At 37.9% G+C, this 21631-nt stretch overlaps 1 protein-coding gene and 1 non-coding gene across 2 annotated transcripts in view; both read left to right on the top strand.

Annotated features, from left to right (window-relative positions):
* Positions 1–21631, top strand: part of furinb (furin (paired basic amino acid cleaving enzyme) b) — a 140943-nt gene that overhangs the window by 66064 nt on the left and 53248 nt on the right. The window contains exons 4-6 of the mRNA XM_088006340.1: positions 2488–2583; positions 5094–5222; positions 11649–11725. Of these exons, the coding sequence (XP_087862466.1) occupies positions 2488–2583; positions 5094–5222; positions 11649–11725 (302 nt within the window). The remainder of the gene's footprint in view (positions 1–2487; positions 2584–5093; positions 5223–11648; positions 11726–21631) is intronic.
* trnav-aac (transfer RNA valine (anticodon AAC)) lies at positions 15058–15130 on the top strand. The gene has a single exon. It is a non-coding gene; the product is annotated as a tRNA-Val (tRNA).

Raw genomic sequence — 21631 nt, 5'->3', positions numbered from 1 at the left:
CTGAAGATGATGACTAAAGTCTAGAATACATTTGATCCCTTTTCTAACTGGTGACTAAGTATACATACACATGTACACACACTCACCAGTACGTCTACCACCAGTAGTGTGTGTGCATTGAGAATCCAGTTTCTCTAAATTGGATGTGTTTACAAATATGAATGGTTGTCCTGTGTGGTGGACTAACAATCTGTTCACAGAATGTACTCCTCTCACTTACTGTCATCTCACATTTAGTGAGGTCCATTTTGTGGATAAAGCTGCTGGTGAATGTCCACCCCCCCACCTCCTTCTAACGCAGTAGTCCAGCTACAAATCAAAACCTCAGATCTGTTGTTTCCAGTCTATTTCTATTACAAATAATAGCAGCAGGTCCCCTCCTTAGTAATCAAATGGTAAACATCCTCAGGACACTTGGCAAAAATGAAAGAAACATTTTATTGCTCATGCAAATTGCCCTCCTAACCCATGCTGAGACCTCCCTCTTCTTTTATGATTGCTGCTTTGTGCGCTGGTGTATGTCAAGTCTTTGTCCTTGCCCTGGACCTCAGGGTGCTTTTTTCTCTCTGTTATTAAGTATTTTAAATCATTTGGTTCTAAGAATACAATCACATTTGTTCTGTTTGCAGAGTGAACGGTTTTATAGAAAGGATTTAAAAGACCCATCTGTTTCACTTGCTGGTCCTTTCAGAAGGTTGCAAGCACTAATGAAGGTCAACTTCATTTTATGCACGTGGTGCTTTATTTGACTTTTTCGATTATGGAATAATAATATAAATACAAACACGTCTATTCAAATGTGATTGCATTTCACTTGTACATAATGCATTTTAAAAACAGTACTTGGATGAATGAGTTTAAATTGTGGATTTTTCTAATGGACGAATTGACCAAATTATTCATGCTGACTCAAATATATGCAGATGACCACTCTGAGTAAATGTCCTTTAGATAGTAGCGAGTCCTCCACACAATTGTCAATTCTCTGTAGCCTTCAACAAAGTGGTCGCTTAATTCTGGGTGTATTTTTGACCACTCCTTTTATCAGCATGCTGAAGTTAATTTAAATTAGTTGGTCCCTGGCACGAACCTGAGTCTTAAGCACAGTACATAAATTTTGAATAGTCTTACTATTGGAAACACTCCATAAGCATAATTTAAACCTTTGTTATTCCTTCCAAAATGCATTTTAATGTGTGTTTGCAGCTGCACATTAAAATCTGTTGGTCATTGGTCATTGATTTGAAGCGTTCAAGAATTCAGAGGCACTCCTCCGTTTTCATTATTTCACCAACTTTATGCAATTTAACGGTTTTCCTAGAAATAGACCCACACAATACTGCTTGTAATAGTTGGCAATGTATTGGCTTCTTAAATTTGAAAGCTTAGCTGAAACTCATTCAAACATTCTTCCAACCGTGGCCAGATTTCTTAATCCTTGTGTTCAGCAAAAGATTTTGTCTTCCAGAAGGCAGGTGGCTTGTCCTTAAAGGCAGCTGCAAATTTTGTGGTTCTTGATGGTGTCATTTTTGAAGCAGGTGCTGCTTTCTTGATAGACAACCTCTCAGTCTTCAAGTTGATATTAAAATGTCTTTCTTGTGGGCAGTGATACTGGCGTTCCAACATCTTCCAGTTTAAGTCAAAGCCTTGGCAGTGCTTGGATTCTTGCTGCGCTTCCTTATCCATTAAGTTTTATATAAAGATGACAGATTGAAGCAGATACATCAAACTTTGGCACAACCTTGAATTCCTGCAGGACAACGAATAGACGAAGAAGACAAACTTTGAGCTTTTAAGAATCTACAAAAGATTTTACATTAACTCTACCTGCAAAGATAAGATGTGAAATATCAACCCAGAATTTTATAGTGCTAATAGCTATAAAAATGTGTGGTAAGGTGAAACTTGGTGACTTTAAACCAGATATTAGTGAGGACATATATGCATATTTGTATATTTAATTTTGACTATGCATGTCTTAGAGATTATCCACAGTAACTTCAAAGTTTAATTTCATTGAAGTAGTTTGTTATACAATAAATAAACTGTGATTTCAATTAATCTTTTCATAGATCAGAAATTATATTAACGCCCATGATGAATGTATGTGAACTATAAATTAATTTAACTTACCATGTTTCACCACAAGTATTATTTATATAGTAGGTTTAATGCACTGGTTATTCTTTAAAGAACACAAAACGGTGCAGGAGCCACTGTTCTTCTGGAATCTGAGCAATGAAGCAAATCCGATTTTCTCTACATCTCTGCTTTTCTGTTTAGTTGTTACTTTCTGAACCCAGTTGGGACCATGTTTTTCACTTGTCTCTAGTCTTGTTTGACACTGGAATCACATCTGAAACAGGAACATTAGTAACAACAAATATGATGTGAGGGCAGCAGTGTAAACTGTGAATTTTCCTTTGTGCGTGGGTTTATTTATTTGTACGCTCTGTTTGTGTGTGTTTGTGTGTCTGGGCACTCCAGGTCCTGTGGGCGGAACAGCAAGTGGTGAAAAGAAGAAAGAAGAGGGATATCTTTGAAGACCCCACAGACCCAGATTTTTCCAAGCAGTGGTACCTGGTAGGTTCTGGCCTCCCTTCTCATTTAAATATATGACGCAACAGGACTTACTATGTAGGTACATGCTTCTAACATCAGTGAAGTACAGAACTGTCAACAAATAAATTTAGCTATAAAGTATGAAGGCTAAATCATAGAGATGTGTGCATTTAGTTATATTGTTATGTATTTGTATTTTAGGATTCCTTGTCATCAGTCAGCTAATCAGAAATTGTCCCACCCATTCATCTGTCGTCTTGATCACCAGCAAGAGTTTGGGAGTTAAATGTATAATTTATGACGTCTTAGGATGTTGACTGAAGGTGTATCACCTGTAAAACATTAATACTGTTTGCTGCTGTGCTATGTCTTTTTTTATTATTCACAACCTTTCTTAGAAAAGCTCCAATTCTCCCCCCACCCCAATCTTTCCTTTTTGTTCCTCTTCATTTACCTTAAACTGCTGTCACTGCGGCAGACCAAACATGGCACAAGACAACAGCGAATGGAAGACATGAAACTGCTTCTGACATTTAGCATTAGACTTTAAAATGTCTGACTGTCTTAACACGCTTTTCCTTTCAAAATATTCTACCCAACTGTGACTTCAGAAATAAGAGGATAATAAAGCTTCTCTGAGCCACATGCCACAGAGCCACTATAGCTGTCTTGGCATCACAACAATTTTACAATAGTGAGAGTTATTTCATATCAGTATACAGATTGATTCAGTGCTGCGAAGCAATATTTTTCCCTCTTGCAGAATTTTTGCCTTTATTACTTAAATGTTTTTTAGGTCATCAAACAAATGTTGATGATAACAGAGCAAATGCAAAAACAAAAAAAAAAAACGTTTTCTGGTGAGCCCATTTTTCACCCAAATTTGTGCTATTTGAAAAAATATAACTGCCTCCCAAAACCTAAAGAGTTGGTTGGTTGCAAATAACTGCCATAAAGCATTTGCAATAACCAGCAATCAGTCACTGAGGAGCATTTTTAGCCCACTCTGCTTTGAAGAATTGATTCGTTAATGTCACATTTGAGGTTTATGTGCTAGTGCTGCCCGTTAAAGCTCACAGCATAGAAACTAAAGCCTTTCCTCTGCCCCAAGAATTCTGTGTGGTTCCGGATCGGACTTCAGTGAAATTATTGAACATTCTATCGATTGTACTTTCTATTGTTATTGATCATATATCAGTTTTCTATTAGTACCGATCACCGATGGTTATTGTTGCCCAGGCCTAGCAGACCGTCACTCTGTCACTGCGTGTCTAACTGCTGTGTTGGTTTTATTGGAGATGTCGCGCTATCCACACATTTCAAATAAAATTCAGGAGACCATCACAATATTGTTTGGGAAATGTGAGACAGGCATTTTTTTTTCCTTTTTGATCTGAAGAGGTTTGGCCTTTTTGACCTCTTATGAATGTCATTTTTGAGCAGACTCTATCTTACCGTTGAAACACTGACCTTAACCTGAGGCAGGTCCTGCGGTGCATTGGATATTGTTTTTGGATTTTTTATTTTTATTTTTTCTACATTTCTGCGTAAATCATTAATGCACTCTTGGAGACTTTTTGCTCTCTTTAGTTGGAAACATAATGTGTTGCATTCCACTATCCTTTGGCCAATTTCATGTTGTCAAACGAGTTTTAAATCAGTGATTTTTTTTAATAGTGGTTGCGATTATGAATAATTTTTTTAAATCACCTTGTCTCAAATGCCACTACCAAGTAAACTGGCGACATTGGTTTAGGAAGACAGAGATTATGTGATTTGAGTAGTCAAAATGTCTTCCTGCACAATGATCCTACACATGAATAAAAATAAAATGCAGAGCGGATCAAACATTAACCAACTGAGATATTTACAACAATATCATCACTGGAGGCTGACTCTGAGTTGACTCTAAGATTATTAGTTTCTTACTTTTACCAAAAATATTCTTTATATCTTTTTTTTTTCCTCATTCTCCAATATTCTCCAAACCCAATATTGAGTATCGCCTCACTGCATATGTCTTTATGCCACCAGTGTGATATGATTGCTTGAAAATGAAATGATTAAATAAAAGATTTATATGAACTGTACAAACAAAGCATGGCGCAGAACAGTGTAGTTTTAGGAGCGTGTTTTTCTGTTCTCTGAGTGTGAGTCTATCTTTAACCACCTCTTCCACCTACAGTGCTTACTTTCCCTTATACCTCTCGCAGTACGACTTTCAGCAACCACTCTCTAACCCCTTTTTGTGTCCCTCTCCTTCCACTCAAAAGCTCACAGTCTGTTATTTACGTCAAGAGCCAAATACTTTCAAAAGGATTGCTGAACTGCAACAAGTTGTCTTTCTTTTTTTTTTTTTTGCCATTTTGTACTTTCATGTTAAACATTGCTGTGTTTATTCAGTGATCTAAATAAAGTGGGGGGGTTTGCAGATGACTTTGTCGCTGACAAACACTTTCTGGTGATTTTTGTTTGAGAAGTGTGGCTCAAAGCAAATAGACACCTAAACAAAAGGCTTTTGTTTATTTCAGTCCAATCCAACACATCAAGACTTGAATACGAAAGCAGCCTGGGCTCAGGGCTACACTGGGAGAGGTGTAGTGGTGACCATTTTGGATGATGGGATCGAAAAGGACCACCCTGACCTCCACAGCAATTATGTAAGTTAAAAATGCTAAATGCACAGGTGCAACTGCAGCATAATTTGTCCCAAATCAGTTATTACAATGTACTCAGATAAACTAGTTCACAGCAATCCTCTGTTTTCATAAATCTGAGAAGACTACTGTTGGTTTGTGAGGTATTAAAGTCAAAAGCTTTGCATTAGTGACATTAGGGTTTAAACATTCATTATCTATAATATTAATTGGATATGTTACAGCCATGTTTTATTTATTTTCAGTATGAGTGTTTACACCCCTCCGTATTGCTCGTCATGTAAGATTAACGGGTGAGCAACATGTGTTTTCCAGTGTCATGAAGCTGCCTTTTATATTGCCACAATCGAACCTGCTCTGTTGGAGCCTGTTGTTATATAAGCTCCAGATTATCTGCAAAAAGGCAACACTTTGCAAAAACTTCAGTTTGCAAAATTTATGTTGGTGATAACAATTCTCAGCTGTAGGGAGCTTGTTGCATAAGCAAATGTCTTAGTTGAATTCATGCAGTGCCATAAATTAGGAAAAGCAAAAAAGTCACAAGACAAACTATTTTTAGGCGTGAAGTGCATGGAAGTGCTTAAACATTGTTGTGAATATTCAGTGTGCTGCTGACAGTGCAAGCAGGGGTGATTCTTACTTAAATAGGTCCCTGGGTGGAGCCCCCTTTCTGCTTCCAGCACATAAACATGCACGGCTGTACACTGTAAAACGTAAGTCAACAGAACTGGAACAACAGTGCACTGTTTGATGTTAGATATGATTTATTAAATATTTTCAAACAAGTGAAAAATTGTTAAAACCCTCCTGTTATGTTCCGGGTCAATTTGACCCGTTTCAAAGTTTAAAAATTAAAAAAAAATAGTTAGAAGTATTTTTTCTGCATGAAATTTTTTCTATTTGTCTTAATAGGTGCACTCTATGTATAAAATAAAAATGGTTCATTTTACACACTTGCAGCCCCCCCTAGGTCCATTTGTTACATAGATACTGTTCGGGTCAATTTGACCCGGCATACAAGTTGAAGGGTAAAAAGGTTAAAAAAATGTCCAATTCTATGTGTTTCCTTGCACCTATGAGACATATTTCACCACACACATACACACACACACCACACCACACATGCATGCACACACACACATACACACACACCACACACACCCCTAAACACACACACAAACCCACTCTTTCACTATTCTCTTTACTTCACTAGGAAGCTATCAGAAAGCAGGTGTTCATACAACTTTTGACAGGAACCTTTTCTGTTCCTGTGGGCAAACTCCACCCACACTGAGTGGACACTCAGCAGAAGTGGGGGGGGGGGGCATAAATACTCTCTGCAAGGGATTCCTAAACGCATTACACACTGAAGGTACATGTAATATCGTCACTGTTGGAGATCAGGAAATGAGCAGCAGGGAAATAAAAAGATGACAACCATAGAAGCTCTGGAACTTCTTGATGATCATGCCAGGATGGCAGTAACTCACATCACAGACATCAAGTCAGTCTGAGCTACTCGAGCCTAGTGCAATACAGAAAATCATTGTTGAAATGACAAGTCTAAAAGGAAGGCGAGTTTTTGGAGAGAACTGGAAGGAGCTGGACCAGATGCATTTACATGCATATTTGAGGGGGGTCCTCATTCTGATCAGAGTTTTCAAGTCAAAGGATGAATCAACAGCCAGTCTAAGGGATGCAGAGACAGGCAGGGTAATATTTCGGGCCATAATGTTTCTGGAGACTTGTCTCCAGAGTAATCTGATTTGACAATCGATGGACAAGACAAACTAGCAGCTAATAGAACAGTGTGGAACATGTGGGTTGTAACTTCCTCTGTTCTATAAAACAGGCTCCAATGTCACAGTAGATGGAAGATTTGTGGCATTCATAAAGATCACCGCTGGCATTCAGCGGTCGCTGCTCATTTACACTATATATGCCTTCCACACCAGCTAAATATGACATAAAAATCTGGGCAGCATGTGATGAAAAACCCAGTTATGTTTTGGACATGCAGGTTTAAACTGGAAATCCAGCTGGAGGATCATCTTCAGGACTCATTTGTCTTGATTTTAGTCAGCAGGTCAATTTGACTCAGGGCAGAATAGTGTCTCAAGTTCAATTATAAAGATGACCCCTTCAAAAAAAAATCTAAATGTAATATAAAAAAATTTACAAAAAATCACTTTCAAAGATACTTAGTGTTATTTTGTGTTTAGGTTTTTCAGTGGGCATAAAAAAAATGTAAATCACATTTTTTTATGTCCGAATGAGTAAATTGTCGTCATTGATCCTTTATTTGTGAGGAATAAAAAAACATAATTGCACAAATATTGATTGAAATGGTTAGTATAGGAGTTAATAATCAGACACAAAAAAGATTTGGAGGATTTTTTTGGTTTCTGACACTATAGCATGACTAAACACTCCCCGGGTCAAATTGACCCGCGAACATTATTGCTGTACCTCAGAAACGAACATAACAGGAGGGTTTAAATGAATTTGATCCACCTGTATATTGATTTTTTTTCCTCCACACTTATATAACTTAAATAATTAAACATGTCCAAATTTGTTCCAGGGAAACTGGTCAATGCCTTTGTCTATTATACTTTGAACAACCGAAATTCTGCTCTAGCTGTGGGACCAATTAGTTCCCTAAATACCACACAACGGGCTCAAAGCTGCCCAACCAAAGTATTGACTGGTTCTGGAGTGATCACATATCTCCTATGCTAGCATCCATAATTTGTCTCCCTATGAAAATCCTACTTATCACATATAAAGCCTTTAATGGCCAGTTTTCATCCTACATTAAAAATCTCATTATTTCCTATCACTACACCATAAGTCAATGCTCACAGCAGGGCAAAGGATTTCCTCCTCCCAGACTTTTTAAGCTCTGACTGGGAGGATGGGAGTTTGCAGCTTTTTGGATCCTTTCATGTGGATCAAGCTTCTTAGTGTGGAAGCACAATACTGAAACACTTTTCCTTATTTTTTCTGTCTTGTTGCCTTTATATTTACATATATTGCTGTATAGCTAATTGGTTTTATGAGTGATACCTCACAAATCCATACCCCTTTTAGATATTTTTGTGTGTGTGTGTGTTGGACCGACACAAAGCGGCTCAGAATTGTAAATGGGAACAAAATTCTTCATTATCCAACCCCCAATCAATACATTGTAAAACCCAATTATGTTGCCTTTTCGGCTGCAAGTCTCTTAGGGTATCCCTCCACAAGCTTTGCACATCTAGAGATGTTGCGAAATGGCCCAAACTCAGAATAAATTGAGTGTTTCTGGGAACACCAATTTTTGAATCTCACCACTGATTTTCAATTAGGCTTGGATCATTATAACATACAACAGTACATTCAAATATTTGAATGTTATGAAAAGGTTCAATATTTTAATCACTCATTTCAGAAAATTATAGATAGCTCATAGATTCATTTTAGTGTATTTACAGCCTTTGTTGTAATTTTGGTGGTTATGACTTTCAGATCATGAAAACTTATAATTTAGTGTTTTAGAAAATGTGAATATTGAAAAACAACTCATAACATATTCATAGAAAGTTGAGTGGGAGGAAAAAGTGTGGCAGGGGATAAATCTCTGGTGTTGTTTGTTTCAGTCATCTACAAGAACATTTGGCAGAACTTACTTCTGCTGATAAGCATTTACTGAGATGCTTATTTTCCTTTTATAGCAGGACTTGGCATCTGTCCACATTGACAAATATACCTAAATTGATTGATTGACAGTGATATTTACTGTTCTGTATTGGTCAGCACATCTTCCTCACCTGAACTCCATGAAGAATCTATGGGATATTGTCAAGATGAATAAGAGAGACACCAAACCCAACAATGTAGATGACCTAAGTTGTAACAGATCAGGGTAAGGAGCCAAAATTTAAGCATAGTTTCAAAGATTTATTAAAAAGCTTTCTGGTGAAAAACAGGAAACTCCTGGAGAAACTCAGGGGAATTGGAAAAAGGAGACATGGGTTAGTGGCTGCCGAAGAGCCAGTGACAAGCAGAAAACTCAGAAAAGGGAGCCACTAACATTTTCAGAGACCAGGCGAAGGATTGGGATAATGAGCAGCAGCCTTTAGTTCTTAGATAAAGTAAGATGGGAGTGTGGTGATGTTTCAACAGGCACAGTGCTGAGTGGAACAGGCATCTTTTACCCCCAACATTAGATCTCACTGAGGTGAGAGGCAGATCCGTGGAACAAGCAAGGGTCAGGCAGACAGACTGATCCGTGGATCAGGCATGAGACATAAGATTGGTGTCGAGAAAACAGAAGTCAGTGAGGTATCCGACAAGATCAAAACAAGAAAAAACTGAAAAAGTAACTCGGTTGTGATCAGGCAGAAAAGGAATGCTGGAAAGCTGTGTATAAATGTAGGAAAACAGGTGCAGGGAATAACTTGATTACTGCTGAGAAGCGGCTTGCAGGTGCAGCAGAGGAACGATGGATGACAGAGCAGTCAGGCGTCCCAGAACTATGACATAGCGCAGCTTTGGCAACATAGGCATCCATTCCACCTCAGTGGAGCCACAGGCAGATCTCCTCCATGCCGTATACAACACTGATGCTCTTTACAGGAATGTCAGACCAGACCCTACCTACTAAGACTAAAATCTTTTGGAGTGCAGGGAGCTCTCACCTTTTATGGAGCTTTGGACCTTGTGGTGGCATCAGCCATCTTATGGTGTAGTTTGGTGGAGCAGCAGCTAATCTACTACTGAGAAAGAGGAGATAAGTTAAACAGGAAGGTCAGGACTTTTGAAGTGCTTATCAAGTGCAGGTGGTGGAGGACAGACAGACTTTTGGCAAAAAAAAACAGCCCCACTCTTTCACAATGTTTCCCACCCCATGCATGAGGCTGTTGCAGAAGTGAAGAGTTCCTTCAGTGACAGACTGATGCGTCCTGCCTGCACAAAGTAGCACAATCGCAGGTCTACTTGTGATAGTGCTGCACAAGTAGCACAATCAGTTATGGCTGCCATAACTGTTATGACGGTCATTACAGTTATGGCAGCTGTTATGGCTGCTATAACAGCCATAACTGCTGTTATGGCTGTTTTTCCATTTTTGTAAATTATCTTTTGTACATTTTAATTAAATTATCCTACTCAGTTGCAGATTTCTTTCAACCTAAGTATGCTTATTTTGATAGCTGTACATTTTTTTTATTTTTTTCTTGTATTGTGGGGCCTTTGAGTGAATCCATATGCCTTCATTGGCCTTTTACGTTGCTGCTGGTACACCTGAGAGATTCCACACTGGGAAACATTAAGGGATACTTCTATTCTGTTCTATCCCATGCTATTCTTCTCTATGCTGTTGTGTTCATGCAAAAAGAGGTCACACCTAGTATTGCATGCATAGATATGGACCTACATTTTAAAAGCCTGACCTTTCAGATTACAATATCCTTGCAAAGACATTACGTAAGATTCAGTATTTTTCAGACACATTCCAGGAGGCTTTGTTGTCTGTAAGAATCATAGCAATTGCAAGAAAAAAAGGCTTGAAATATTTCATTGAATTCCTAATAATGAATCTTTGTGACTATTGAGCTTCACTTTCTGAAATGAGTGAAAAAAAATATTGAACATTTTTACAATATTCTAATTCTTTGCAATGTACTTGTAAATGTACTTTGATTTAAGCAATTCAATTTAAATTCTGGCTGCTTTTTCAGGGTCATGCTAGAAGGTGAATCTCTGGCACAGTTTCAAATCTTCTGCAGCTTCTGCTGGTTTTCTTTCAAGATTGTCCTTCATTTTGACCAGAACATCTTGTTCCACATGTTTCTGGTTTCTTTATATGGCTTTTGGTAAACCTTAAACTTCTTTTTTTTCTATTAAACAATAGTTGTTGTTTTTTTTAACACATTTGAACACACCACATTCTGATTTGTGGAATCAATGGTTGTTTGTTGGCCAGCTGGTTCCTCTACATGAGCTGTTGATCTCTTCAGCTTCTGAACAGTTTTCTTCCACTTCACAGTTATGCACCACTTTGTCACTACTGTCAATAAAAAGCATTCATATTTGTGACTATATCAGTTAAACTTTACACGCTTTGAATTTTTGCACAGTACATTTTGCAATGTCATTAGTCTGTTTTCTTGCTTCACCTTTTTTGTGAGTTCTTTTAAGCTTTGCCTCTGTACTTGATTTACGGTTGCTTTTACCTAAATTAGCACTATATGAAAGAATTTGACTAGCGAATAAAAAGTGAAGTGGATGACACACTGTGATCAGTGTGTAGCATGCAGCTACCTTTATAAATCCAAATAATTTTCAGTCAAGAATCCATACAGGAAGGGGTAAAAGGTTAATTATAAACTCCTGAAGCGAAATTTGAAATGACTTGATTGCTGTCCTCTTTCATCTCTCTTTTAGGACCCGGAGGCAAGCTATGATGTTAATGATGGAGATGCTGATCCCCAGCCGAGATACACACAGCGAAATGAGAACAGGTAATTCAACAGCAAACACTACAAAACATATACGACTGATTTTGCTTTTAGTTGGTGCAATATATCAGAATAAAGATATTTCTGGGCAGTCTTCTCTTCTTGTTTTATCAAGTGGGACTACAACACCATTCAGGTTGTAGTTCAGGTTCTCCCATCTGAATTTCCATTTACAAACTAACATCATCTTGTTGTAAAGCATTGGTCCATCCTTTCAGCTGAGTCTTAAAAGATTGTTCCCTTTTTTTTTTTTTTCTTCTCTCCGCCTGTACACAAGCCCAGCTGCTGTAGCAGCCTTTACTGACTGAGTCTTTACAGCCCTGCAGCCACATTCACACACATTTTTTGGCCTATACAGTGTATGTTTGTTTTCTTCCCCTCCCTAAGCCTCACACTTTTCCCTTTCCAGCCTTTGGTGATCACACTGAAACATGTTTGTCCCAATTAAATCATGCACAGCCATAGCTCCACTAAGGACCAATCCGAAATATCCATCTTCTCCTCTTTTTCCACAAACATTGTGGTTTCCCGCTGATGAGAAGCTACTCCCACCTCCAAAATGCACAGCAGGATTTACCCCGCTCTCTATCTTTTCAAGGGTGCCTGCCACCAATTCTTTTTTGTATTATTTATTTCCTTTTGTGGCTTCAGACTATAGATTTCACTTGCATTTGGTCAAAAGCTGTGAAATAGCTGAAGAGAAATAGAGACATAGTAGGCTTGAGCTTTGTGTAGTGCATTGCTGGTCCACATTTTCAAAAAACAAAAAAAAAAAAAAAAACAATCAATATTAAGAATTGAAGAAGAAAAAACAGTTTACATTAAAACTACTTGTGATGGTACTTCATTAAACCAATGACACACATAGTGTGTAGTATGCCTACATAATCCAAACAATTTTCAGTCAAAGATCCAAATAAGAAAGGGTAAAAAGGTTAATTATAAACTCCTGAAGAGAAATTTGAAATGACTTGATTGCTATCCTCTTTCAAGTCTCTTTTCGGAACCTGAGGCAAGCTTCTAAATCACATGTGTCAAACTCAAGGCCCGCGGGCCACATGTGGCCCGCCATGTCATTTTATGTGGCCCGCCCCTTCATTTTATAGGCCGATGATTGACTTAAAATAGGTTTTGAGCACGAATTGACTACAAACTACATCTCCCACAATGCATTCCGATTGTTACCAGCCAACATTACGGCTTTTCGCCACTAGAGAGCAGCAGAGTCACCTCAAGCTGCTTATTGATTTTCCCAGCGAATAAGACTGAGACATCAACAAGCTAACATCAAAACGTCCAAGAAAAGAAAAATCGATTTACAAGTAAGACTGTGAATGAAGATGTGTGTGAGTTGGTGTCAGGGCGGCAGGTGGCGCTAGACTTTTTTTGTTATCTGTTATCTTGACCGACAACATAAAAAAAATAAATAAATAAATAAAAAAAATCGGTCATGTACTATTTTTATCCGTGAAATTACAATCATATTAACATCGGCTATTTAGTCGCATTTTTACGGTTTAGTTAATATTCACCGTGAATCCAGATCCCATCACAGATTAAGCAGATAAATGTATCTACATTTTTCTCGTAGTGACAAAAACCACTGACTGAGGCCCCAATAACTTTTAATAAATTAAGTTAAGCGACTTCACATAAATTAGCATCACTTCACCCGCTGGGGTCTGAACAACTTCCTCCTGGTTCCCATCTGCAGAAAATTCTGCACTAATTCATCAGTCAGTTGGATCTGTCTGATCCAAACAGATCAACTGAACTCTGTGAGTGTTTTACCCTGCGCGGTCCGGTGTGAGCTTTTACCAGGATTTTTTTTTTTTTTTTGCGTGGTTTCGCTTCTCCGAAACGGACATATGATGTTACGTCTGCAGCTCCTCCAGAGCGCCGCTCTCCTGGGTAACGAGCACCAAGAAGGCTCCATTTGTTAAATCCGCTGGATGAGTTACTTCCAGCGGTTTCTTTCTAATTCCGCAGTGGTTGAGCAGCGGACTGCGCATGTTACAGTCTAATTAACTTTTGCATCGTCATTTATTTCCTCGAGATAAACTACCGGCTCCTCAAATGGACTTTAGTTTTCTCTGGTCTGTAATGGAGACTTGAATTTAACGTGCCACTTCAACAAAAGGTTTGTAATGTCCTTCCTAACCATTTTTTATTTGTAAGTATTGATGTTATGGACTGAACAGACAGAAACAGTTACCATTATACATTTTGAAGTGTTGATTTTATTTTTGAACCCTTATTTATTTTGAAGTGTTGATTTTATTTTTGAACCATTTTTTAATTGTGAAGTGTTGATTTTATTTTTGAACCCTTATTTATTGTAAAGTGTTGACTTTATTTTTGAACCCTTATTTATTTTGAAGTGTTGATTTTATTTTTGAACCCTTATTTATTTTGAAGTGTTGATTGTCTGAAAGACCTTACACATGAATTGCCCCATATGGGGTTTGAACTGCTGACCTCAGCATTATCAGCACGGTGCTCTAACCTGCTGAGCTAACTCACCTACCTTACAAACTGTTGAGTTTCCATGGATTTAAGAAGAACTGACATGATCTTACCACAATGAAGATTTGATAAAAGTGCTTATATTCTAATCTTTTTCAAAACAACATACATAATATTTTATTTTCCAGAGATTTTGTATTTTTAAGTGTTGATATTATTTTTTAACCATTTTTAATTTCCAAGTGTTGATATTATTTTTGAACCAATTTTAATTTTCAAGTGTTGATTGTATTTTACAGATATTTTTTATTTTAATGTGTTAATTTTATTTTTGAACCATTTTTTATTTGTAAGTATTGATTTTATTTTTTAGCCATTTAGCCAAGTCTCTGCAGAACCATTTGTCTCTGCTAATGACATCTTCAATACAATTTGTTGATCCCAGGCTTAGTTTATGGACTGTAATATGAAATTAGGCACACGTATAAGTCTGACAGTTTGTTCACCAAGTTACTGTGCTCTCTGAGAGGATCTGTGGTATTTGACATCGTTCCATGCGTGTTATTAGTCTCTAACAAAATTTGGATCATCTACCAGGAACACTGCAAAGAGCATGAGTTTCTGTAGTGTAGTGGTTCTCACATTTGCTTCACATGCAAAAGGTCTCTGGTTTGAAACCAGACAGAAACAGATTTTTGCATGTTCTATTCATCACAGGTGTTTACTAAAGGTCAACAAGGGTTCTGTGGTGTCATGGTCTGTACTCTGAATCCAGGCATCTGAGTGCAAACCTCAGTTGAAATTTTCTTGTGTTGCATCTCACATCATCAACTTTGGAACCTCAAACTGAAACAAACAAGAGAAGTTCAGTTCCTGTAGTGTAGTGGTTATCACATTTGCTTAACACGCAAAAGGTCTCTGGTTCAAAACCAGACAGAAATGTTTTTTGTCGGTTATGAATCTCTTGGGGTGCAGTGAGACCACAAGAGCCTTCCTCTTTGGTGATGGTTCATTTGCCAATCAACTTCAATGTTGGCTTCTTTGAAATCGAAGCTACTTTACTTCAATTACCAATTGGCAGTTCTATGGTGTAATGCACATGTGTCAAACTTGTGGCCCCCCAGCATTTTATAGGCCATGGGAACTCAAATGCAATATATAAAACTTCAATACATAAAATCAATTATTTAACAATATGAGGTGTTTAATTTATTTTTAACATTGTATTTTCATACATTTATGCTAGAGCTGCCCAAGTCTAGTTTTCCAGAGCTACCATCTGCAACTTTAGATGCATTCCTTCTCTAACACACCTGGACCATTGACTCATTATAAGCCTATACAGACCTGAATGAGGGAAGTCAACCTTTTGTCTGGGGTGTTTTAGCAGGGATGCACTCCTGATGTGTACCGTCAATGTGGCCCGTTGAGGGGGGCCAATATGCTGAAGTGGCCCTCTGTGAAATTGAGTTTGACACCCCTGTTCTAAAATATAAATTCATAAGAAAATAGAAACCCTTGAATGCATAAAGAGAAGTACATCATTATTCTCATCATTATTTGTAGTTAGGGCCAAGGCAAATGGCGACATGTTGTCACTCCACGGTCTTGCTTGTAAGACAAGCAGATCACAGCTTAAGCACAGCTACTGTGCTAAAAGTGCTAGTCGTGCTTTTGCTATATTTGTATTCATGTTTGCTCTTCAGTTGGATTTATTTGTATTCCCTTCAGCTGCAATAAAACACACAAGCCTGTAAGAACTCTATATAGATTTATGGATAATTTGGCCACAACGACAACAACAAAAAACACATGGAAGTGGCCGAGTGTAATGGCCAGATTTGATTTTAAAGTAGCCTCTGTATATCCTGCTGGGAAATACATCATCTCCCACAACTTTGAAGAACGATGGCAAAGCATTTGGTACTTTTTATGCAGTTTGCAGGGAGCCTAATGGATCTTACAGTAGATTTGTATGTCATTTTTATGACTGCAGTTCTGCTGTCTCACATTCAGCGGTTCTTAACAGTGGACAGAAAGGTGCTAAGATTGTGTTTTTGAGACTTCAGCAATTGCGACGGTGATGAATTGTTTCCAAACTTTTTCTTCCTTTAGTCTGACATACATCACATACTAGAAAAACAAACAGATGTGTGGTTGCTTGAAAATAATAAAAATTTAAGAAGGTGCATTCTGCTGTCTTTGGTCTGAGACTATCAGCAACCCTCATCTCGATGTAATAATTTATGCCCACTCTTCCCTGCAAAAGATCTCCAGGCCTTTTAAATTGTGAGGACGTCTCTTGTCCACAGCTTTCTTCATGTGATTTCATAGATTTTCTGTCAGCTTTAGCCCTTGCGCTCAGGCTACGTGACTTTAAAAGTTTAATCTTCTTCTCGTGAAATCATTTTTTCTTTTTTTTTCTTTTTTTTTGTTGATTTGGATGAATGATTGGACTTACAGTGATAGTAAAAAATGAAATTGTTCTTCATCTTCCTGGTGAAGGACGATCATTGTCCTCATCACTTTTGTTTGCTTCAGCCTCGCCACTCACGTTATCATCCATCACGGTCTGCGGACTGTCAGAGGTACATTCTGGCTGTGAGACATTTAAGGTCGAACTCCTTTTTAGCTGAAACGCTCCTTAGGTTTAATCTTTGAGTTGTAATCCCTGCAGCAAAAGTCTTAACAGACTTGATGGAAACGGTTCAGAGTCGACACTGGAATCTATTAAATGTCACTTCTCCAGTGTTGTGATTACAAAAGCCATCAAGTTTACCTGAACCTCACATCTTTGTGTTGATGGTCGTTTACTATTGTTCTGGTCTTTTTGTGTCAGTCATTATGATTTTCTTCTCACTTGAGTGGCTTGAACATTGACAATTTTTTTGTGAGCTCCAGAAAAAACTTTATTATTTTTGTAACATCCTGCAGTATAAATTATATTTTCTATTGTCTGTTTTTTTGTTGTTGTTGTTGTTGTTGTTGAAATTGTACGGATGTTTAAAATGAAATGCCCCACTGGCTTTTTACTTCTTTGTTCTTTCATGCATTAATGCATCATTTACTGCAGATTTGTTTTGCAGTTGGTTCTTATGTGCCCATCTATGACATTTGATCTCTTAATAGCACCAGCCGGTTTAGAGCGTATGCTTTGTTTCTTGCCCTTGACAACAGTGCGAGAAGCCATCCAGAGCGACCTCGGCTCTCTCTGTCAGTGTGTTGTAGATCCTACTCTGTCCTGCTGATGGAACAAAGTACTATTGGGAGGGATAACTCCCTGACTCTGGTTCACTTAAGCTCTCAGAGTGTGCCCTGCTATTACTGCAGAACACTCTCATATCCACACACGGCGACACACTTATCAAACGCTTCTTTCTGCCCTTGTCAGTGAAATTGCCAGAGCAATTATTTTGGGCTTTGTTGGTTTACAGGCATGAAATTAAAAGCACAGGGTTGTCGTTTTTGTCGACAGCATATGTGGGGTTACGGTTTGGATAGACCCCATATATGATACCCCTTGAGTTATGTAAATGAGCAAAGAGTGAAACAGGTCATCAGTGAGTAATGCCCAGAGTCTCCTCAAAATGAGTTTATATGAATATATTCATGGGACAACAAAAAGCAGAGGGAAGTCAGAGGTGGGCAGTTTTCAGAGTCACTCAGATACGTTCATTTATATTGGTGACACGCTAGACTGATTTTTCAATTCTCATCCCAAGCATTTTTCTCTGGAGATGCTCTGTCTTGAGCTGACAGTTATTGTTGAAAGAGGAACAGGCTTAGTTTTGGGACAGGCTGAAGTATGGTGAGGTAATCAATTTGTGCTTCATCATGAAAATGTTTGTCCTTTTCCATTTTTTTTTCTTTTCCTTTTCTTCTTTGTGATGTCAGTGTGATACAGACGTATTGGACTGGGCTGAGGTGGAAGAAATCAGGATTGATTTCACCTCCTGCCCACGGCAGCCGCGAGAGCAAAACTATTTTCAGAAGCCTGTACGGCAGTATTAGCTGCAGATATTATTTTTCACATGTTTCTTTTTTTTTTCTACGTTTTATAGCAAGCTTGACAAAAACACTTTTGTAACAAATCTAGAGCCATTTGCAGCCTATTTATTTACCACCATATACATGTGCATCACTATAAATTAGAATATCATAGGGAACTTAATTTATTCATTACACAGACTTATCTTCTGCTACCATTTATTCAGTGACTCATGGGTTATAACTAATTCAAACTTAAAATTCCTCAAAAAATGTTATTGCTCTGGAATAGTAAAAACACTGGTTTGAATTCCAGCCTGGGGTCTTTCTGCTTGGCATTTGCATATTCCCCCCAGTTCATTCATGTCATAGGTAGATGGTTGTTTGTTCTGTGTGCCTCTCTGTTACCCTGTGATGGACAGACCCTGCCCCTCACCCAATAACTGCTCTGGGTTCAGGTTTGTACAGATTACCCTTGAATTATCTACAAATTCCAATCAGTGACTTTAGGCTGTCTAAACCCTGAGAGAATTATAAACCGCCAAATATCGAACTTTGACTTTGAAATCTCGAAAGTCATTAAGTCATTTACGACTTCACTTTATCATTGTGCATGTTTTGTGTCTTTCTACAATCACATTCATTATGTACAACCCCAGAGTTTGGCTTATTTCCTTTCTTCTGCTCAATTGTATTCAGTGCATACACTGCCTGGCTGTCCCACTAGCTCACCTATGGAGAGTTATTAGCACCTGCAGGGAACTTTCCTTAGGAATCCAATAATTGAGATCCACATGCTTGCATGCAGGTTTAGTAACAGCCTTTATTAGAAAGTGATTGGCATGCCACACAGCTTGGCATCCTTCACTTTAAGTGAACCAGTCATCAGCTGAATACTAATGCTGACTACAGTCTTACTGTTAAAGGGGCAGCGGCTAATATGTAATGCATTAAGATACACCGAGAAAGGTGTTTTCATGCTTCTATTGCTCCAGCAAATTGCTTTGTCCTTGGCGGCATAAGCCTGTTTGTTTCACTGGCCATGAAAGCGCTTTATCAGCAAAAAGACAAACATTAAATGCTTCAGAAATGCTCCAGAAAACATGCACAGGAGGCGTCTGTGGCTGAAAACTATCCTTATGGTACTGGTTGACTTTTCTCTTTAAATTATAGAAATATTTTAAGCCTTGTAGGCATTCAGAGAAGCAACAACAGTTGACATTTAAGACGCTGTTTTTCATTTGACGTAGTCTAAACATGTTTGATGCAGTAATGAGTAGAAAGCAGAATTAGCATTGACTAATTAACAAATGCCGAGATTAGGTAATGGAGAGGAAAAAACATCACTCCCCCTATTTCTGAAGTGGAAAATGTTTGCTTGTTCGAATTTACTAGAAAAAAATGAACATCTCCATTAACAGTTGTCTTCCTGTAGCTGTTGCTAAATGGTGATTTAACCTTTTCACATTGTGCTTTGTTTAACTTATTTATTCTAGCAGCCACATTTATTAATGCCTCCGGTAAAGATCTGTGTTAATGCTAAAAATTTATGTTTTATAACAGCAGCATACGTCACAAAAAATGACCAAACCTTTAATGTGAGCTTATTTAGTGTTGTTAAATCCTATGTTAAGAAGTATTACTTTTAAACAAAATCATGAGTGCCAAAGGTTTATGAACCTCTAATTTCATTCACATCATACATACTAGATATACTTCCCTCATTGCAAAACTGTAAAAAGAAAAATAAATATGCAAAACTATGATTTAAAGCGATCCTTAAGTTATCTTCTTTCTCTGATTTTGATCTGAGGATTGAGATGGCCACCAAGGACGTTGATTTTAGGTTTGGTGAAACATTTCTGTGTTGATTTGTTTTACTAATTCACCAGATTTTTTTTTGTTTTTGTTTTTTTTTTTATTGAAAATGTCATACATTTAAAAGAGTTGATGATGCATTAGGTTCCCAGGAGCATTGCAAGAGAAAGGGACCCACAGCATTACATATCTCCACCATTCTTAATCCCACTGGGAGTTATTGTTTCAGAAAACCTTGAAATTAGTGGCTCCAGTTAAAATACCAATGCAATTTGTTAAACATTTAATGGTTGCTATATAGAGACTTGGCGATACCCTTCTCTGTCTCCCCTTCCCCAAATTTGCTCTCACAATGAATTTTAGAGATTTTTGTGACCTTAAGACACTCCTCACTCTGCATGGTGGTGGGATAAATATGGGGCCTTGTCCAGCCTAATGACCTATGGCTAAAAGAATCAGACATTTGTGTCGCCTCATTTGAATACTGTAGTTAATTACAGTCGTGCATTGCTCATCAGAAATTCCTGGACACTCTAAATAAATATTAAGTAAAATATATTTTAAAAGTTGTTTTCTGTATTTTTTTTTTTTTTTTGTTGTTGATAGAGGTTACAATATTTTTTTCTCCACTTGAATAAATGCACTCAAGTTAAAGGTTTGACTTTTCAAACATCTACAGCGTAAAATCATGATGCTGCAATAAATTATTATTATATTTACCGGGACTGCCAACAACTGCAACTATAGATTAAGAAAATCAAAAGGTGTCAAGTCATGAACTCTAAAGTATAATAGGTCTTAAAGCACTTTAAATTCATTAGTCATCTTCAAATTGCTTTTAGCTGCCAGAAAATCAAAATCAGTCCCTTCTGAATTCCAACCGCAGCATTAGACAGCAAAAGAAATCTATACAAAAAACAGCAGTTGAATTCTTCCTTCTTGGTGACATAATATTCACACAAATGATATTCATACTATTTGTGAGAATATAAATAAAAATCGCTGCCCCCTGCTACAATACGCCCCAGCCATGGCTGCATAAATTTCCAGGTTTACATGGAGGCAATAAATCTGTTTCACCAAGGGAGTGATACAAGATGAAACACAGCGAAGGAGTACACAGTCAAAGGAGACTTGTTCCTCGCAGGTCTCCTGCCTTTGTGGCTCTGCCTCCGTGTTTGACGCAGGAGGTGCCAGGTTGCACAAGCTCTGTGCTGTTGGCTTCTTTTCTGACGCATTTTACAATGCAGTGTTTTCCAGGAAATTGGAATTCCTCGAGCATTCGCATTCATACACTTACATCAAGTGTCTGCTTGGCTTTGCGTGAGAGATCATCTTTCCTCATTTGTTGAAGGACCAGGTGATATTCTTAAATAGACAAACTTCAGTTCAATGTCTGTTTGTGTGTCTGGTTAGTAGGAGTCATATGTAACGTCTTTGCTGAAATGCAGAAACAAGCCTTGCTTAGCTAATGAGACCTCGTTTGTCAGTTGGCACCACACCTAAAAGTTTGACAAAAGTGTTTTTCAGATTTTTATGTTCATTATTTCACTGCAGTGAGGTGAAAACATGTCACGAGGCAAACACACACAGCATGCTTCTTATGTTTATTCCTGCAGTTGTGTGTAAAGTCAAAAT

This window comes from Poecilia mexicana, unplaced genomic scaffold (assembly GCF_051168715.1).
Source record: "Poecilia mexicana isolate PSO_F unplaced genomic scaffold, ASM5116871v1 scaffold_6, whole genome shotgun sequence".
Classification (NCBI taxonomy): domain Eukaryota; kingdom Metazoa; phylum Chordata; class Actinopteri; order Cyprinodontiformes; family Poeciliidae; genus Poecilia; species Poecilia mexicana.
This window is presented reverse-complemented; position numbering and strand designations above follow the sequence as displayed.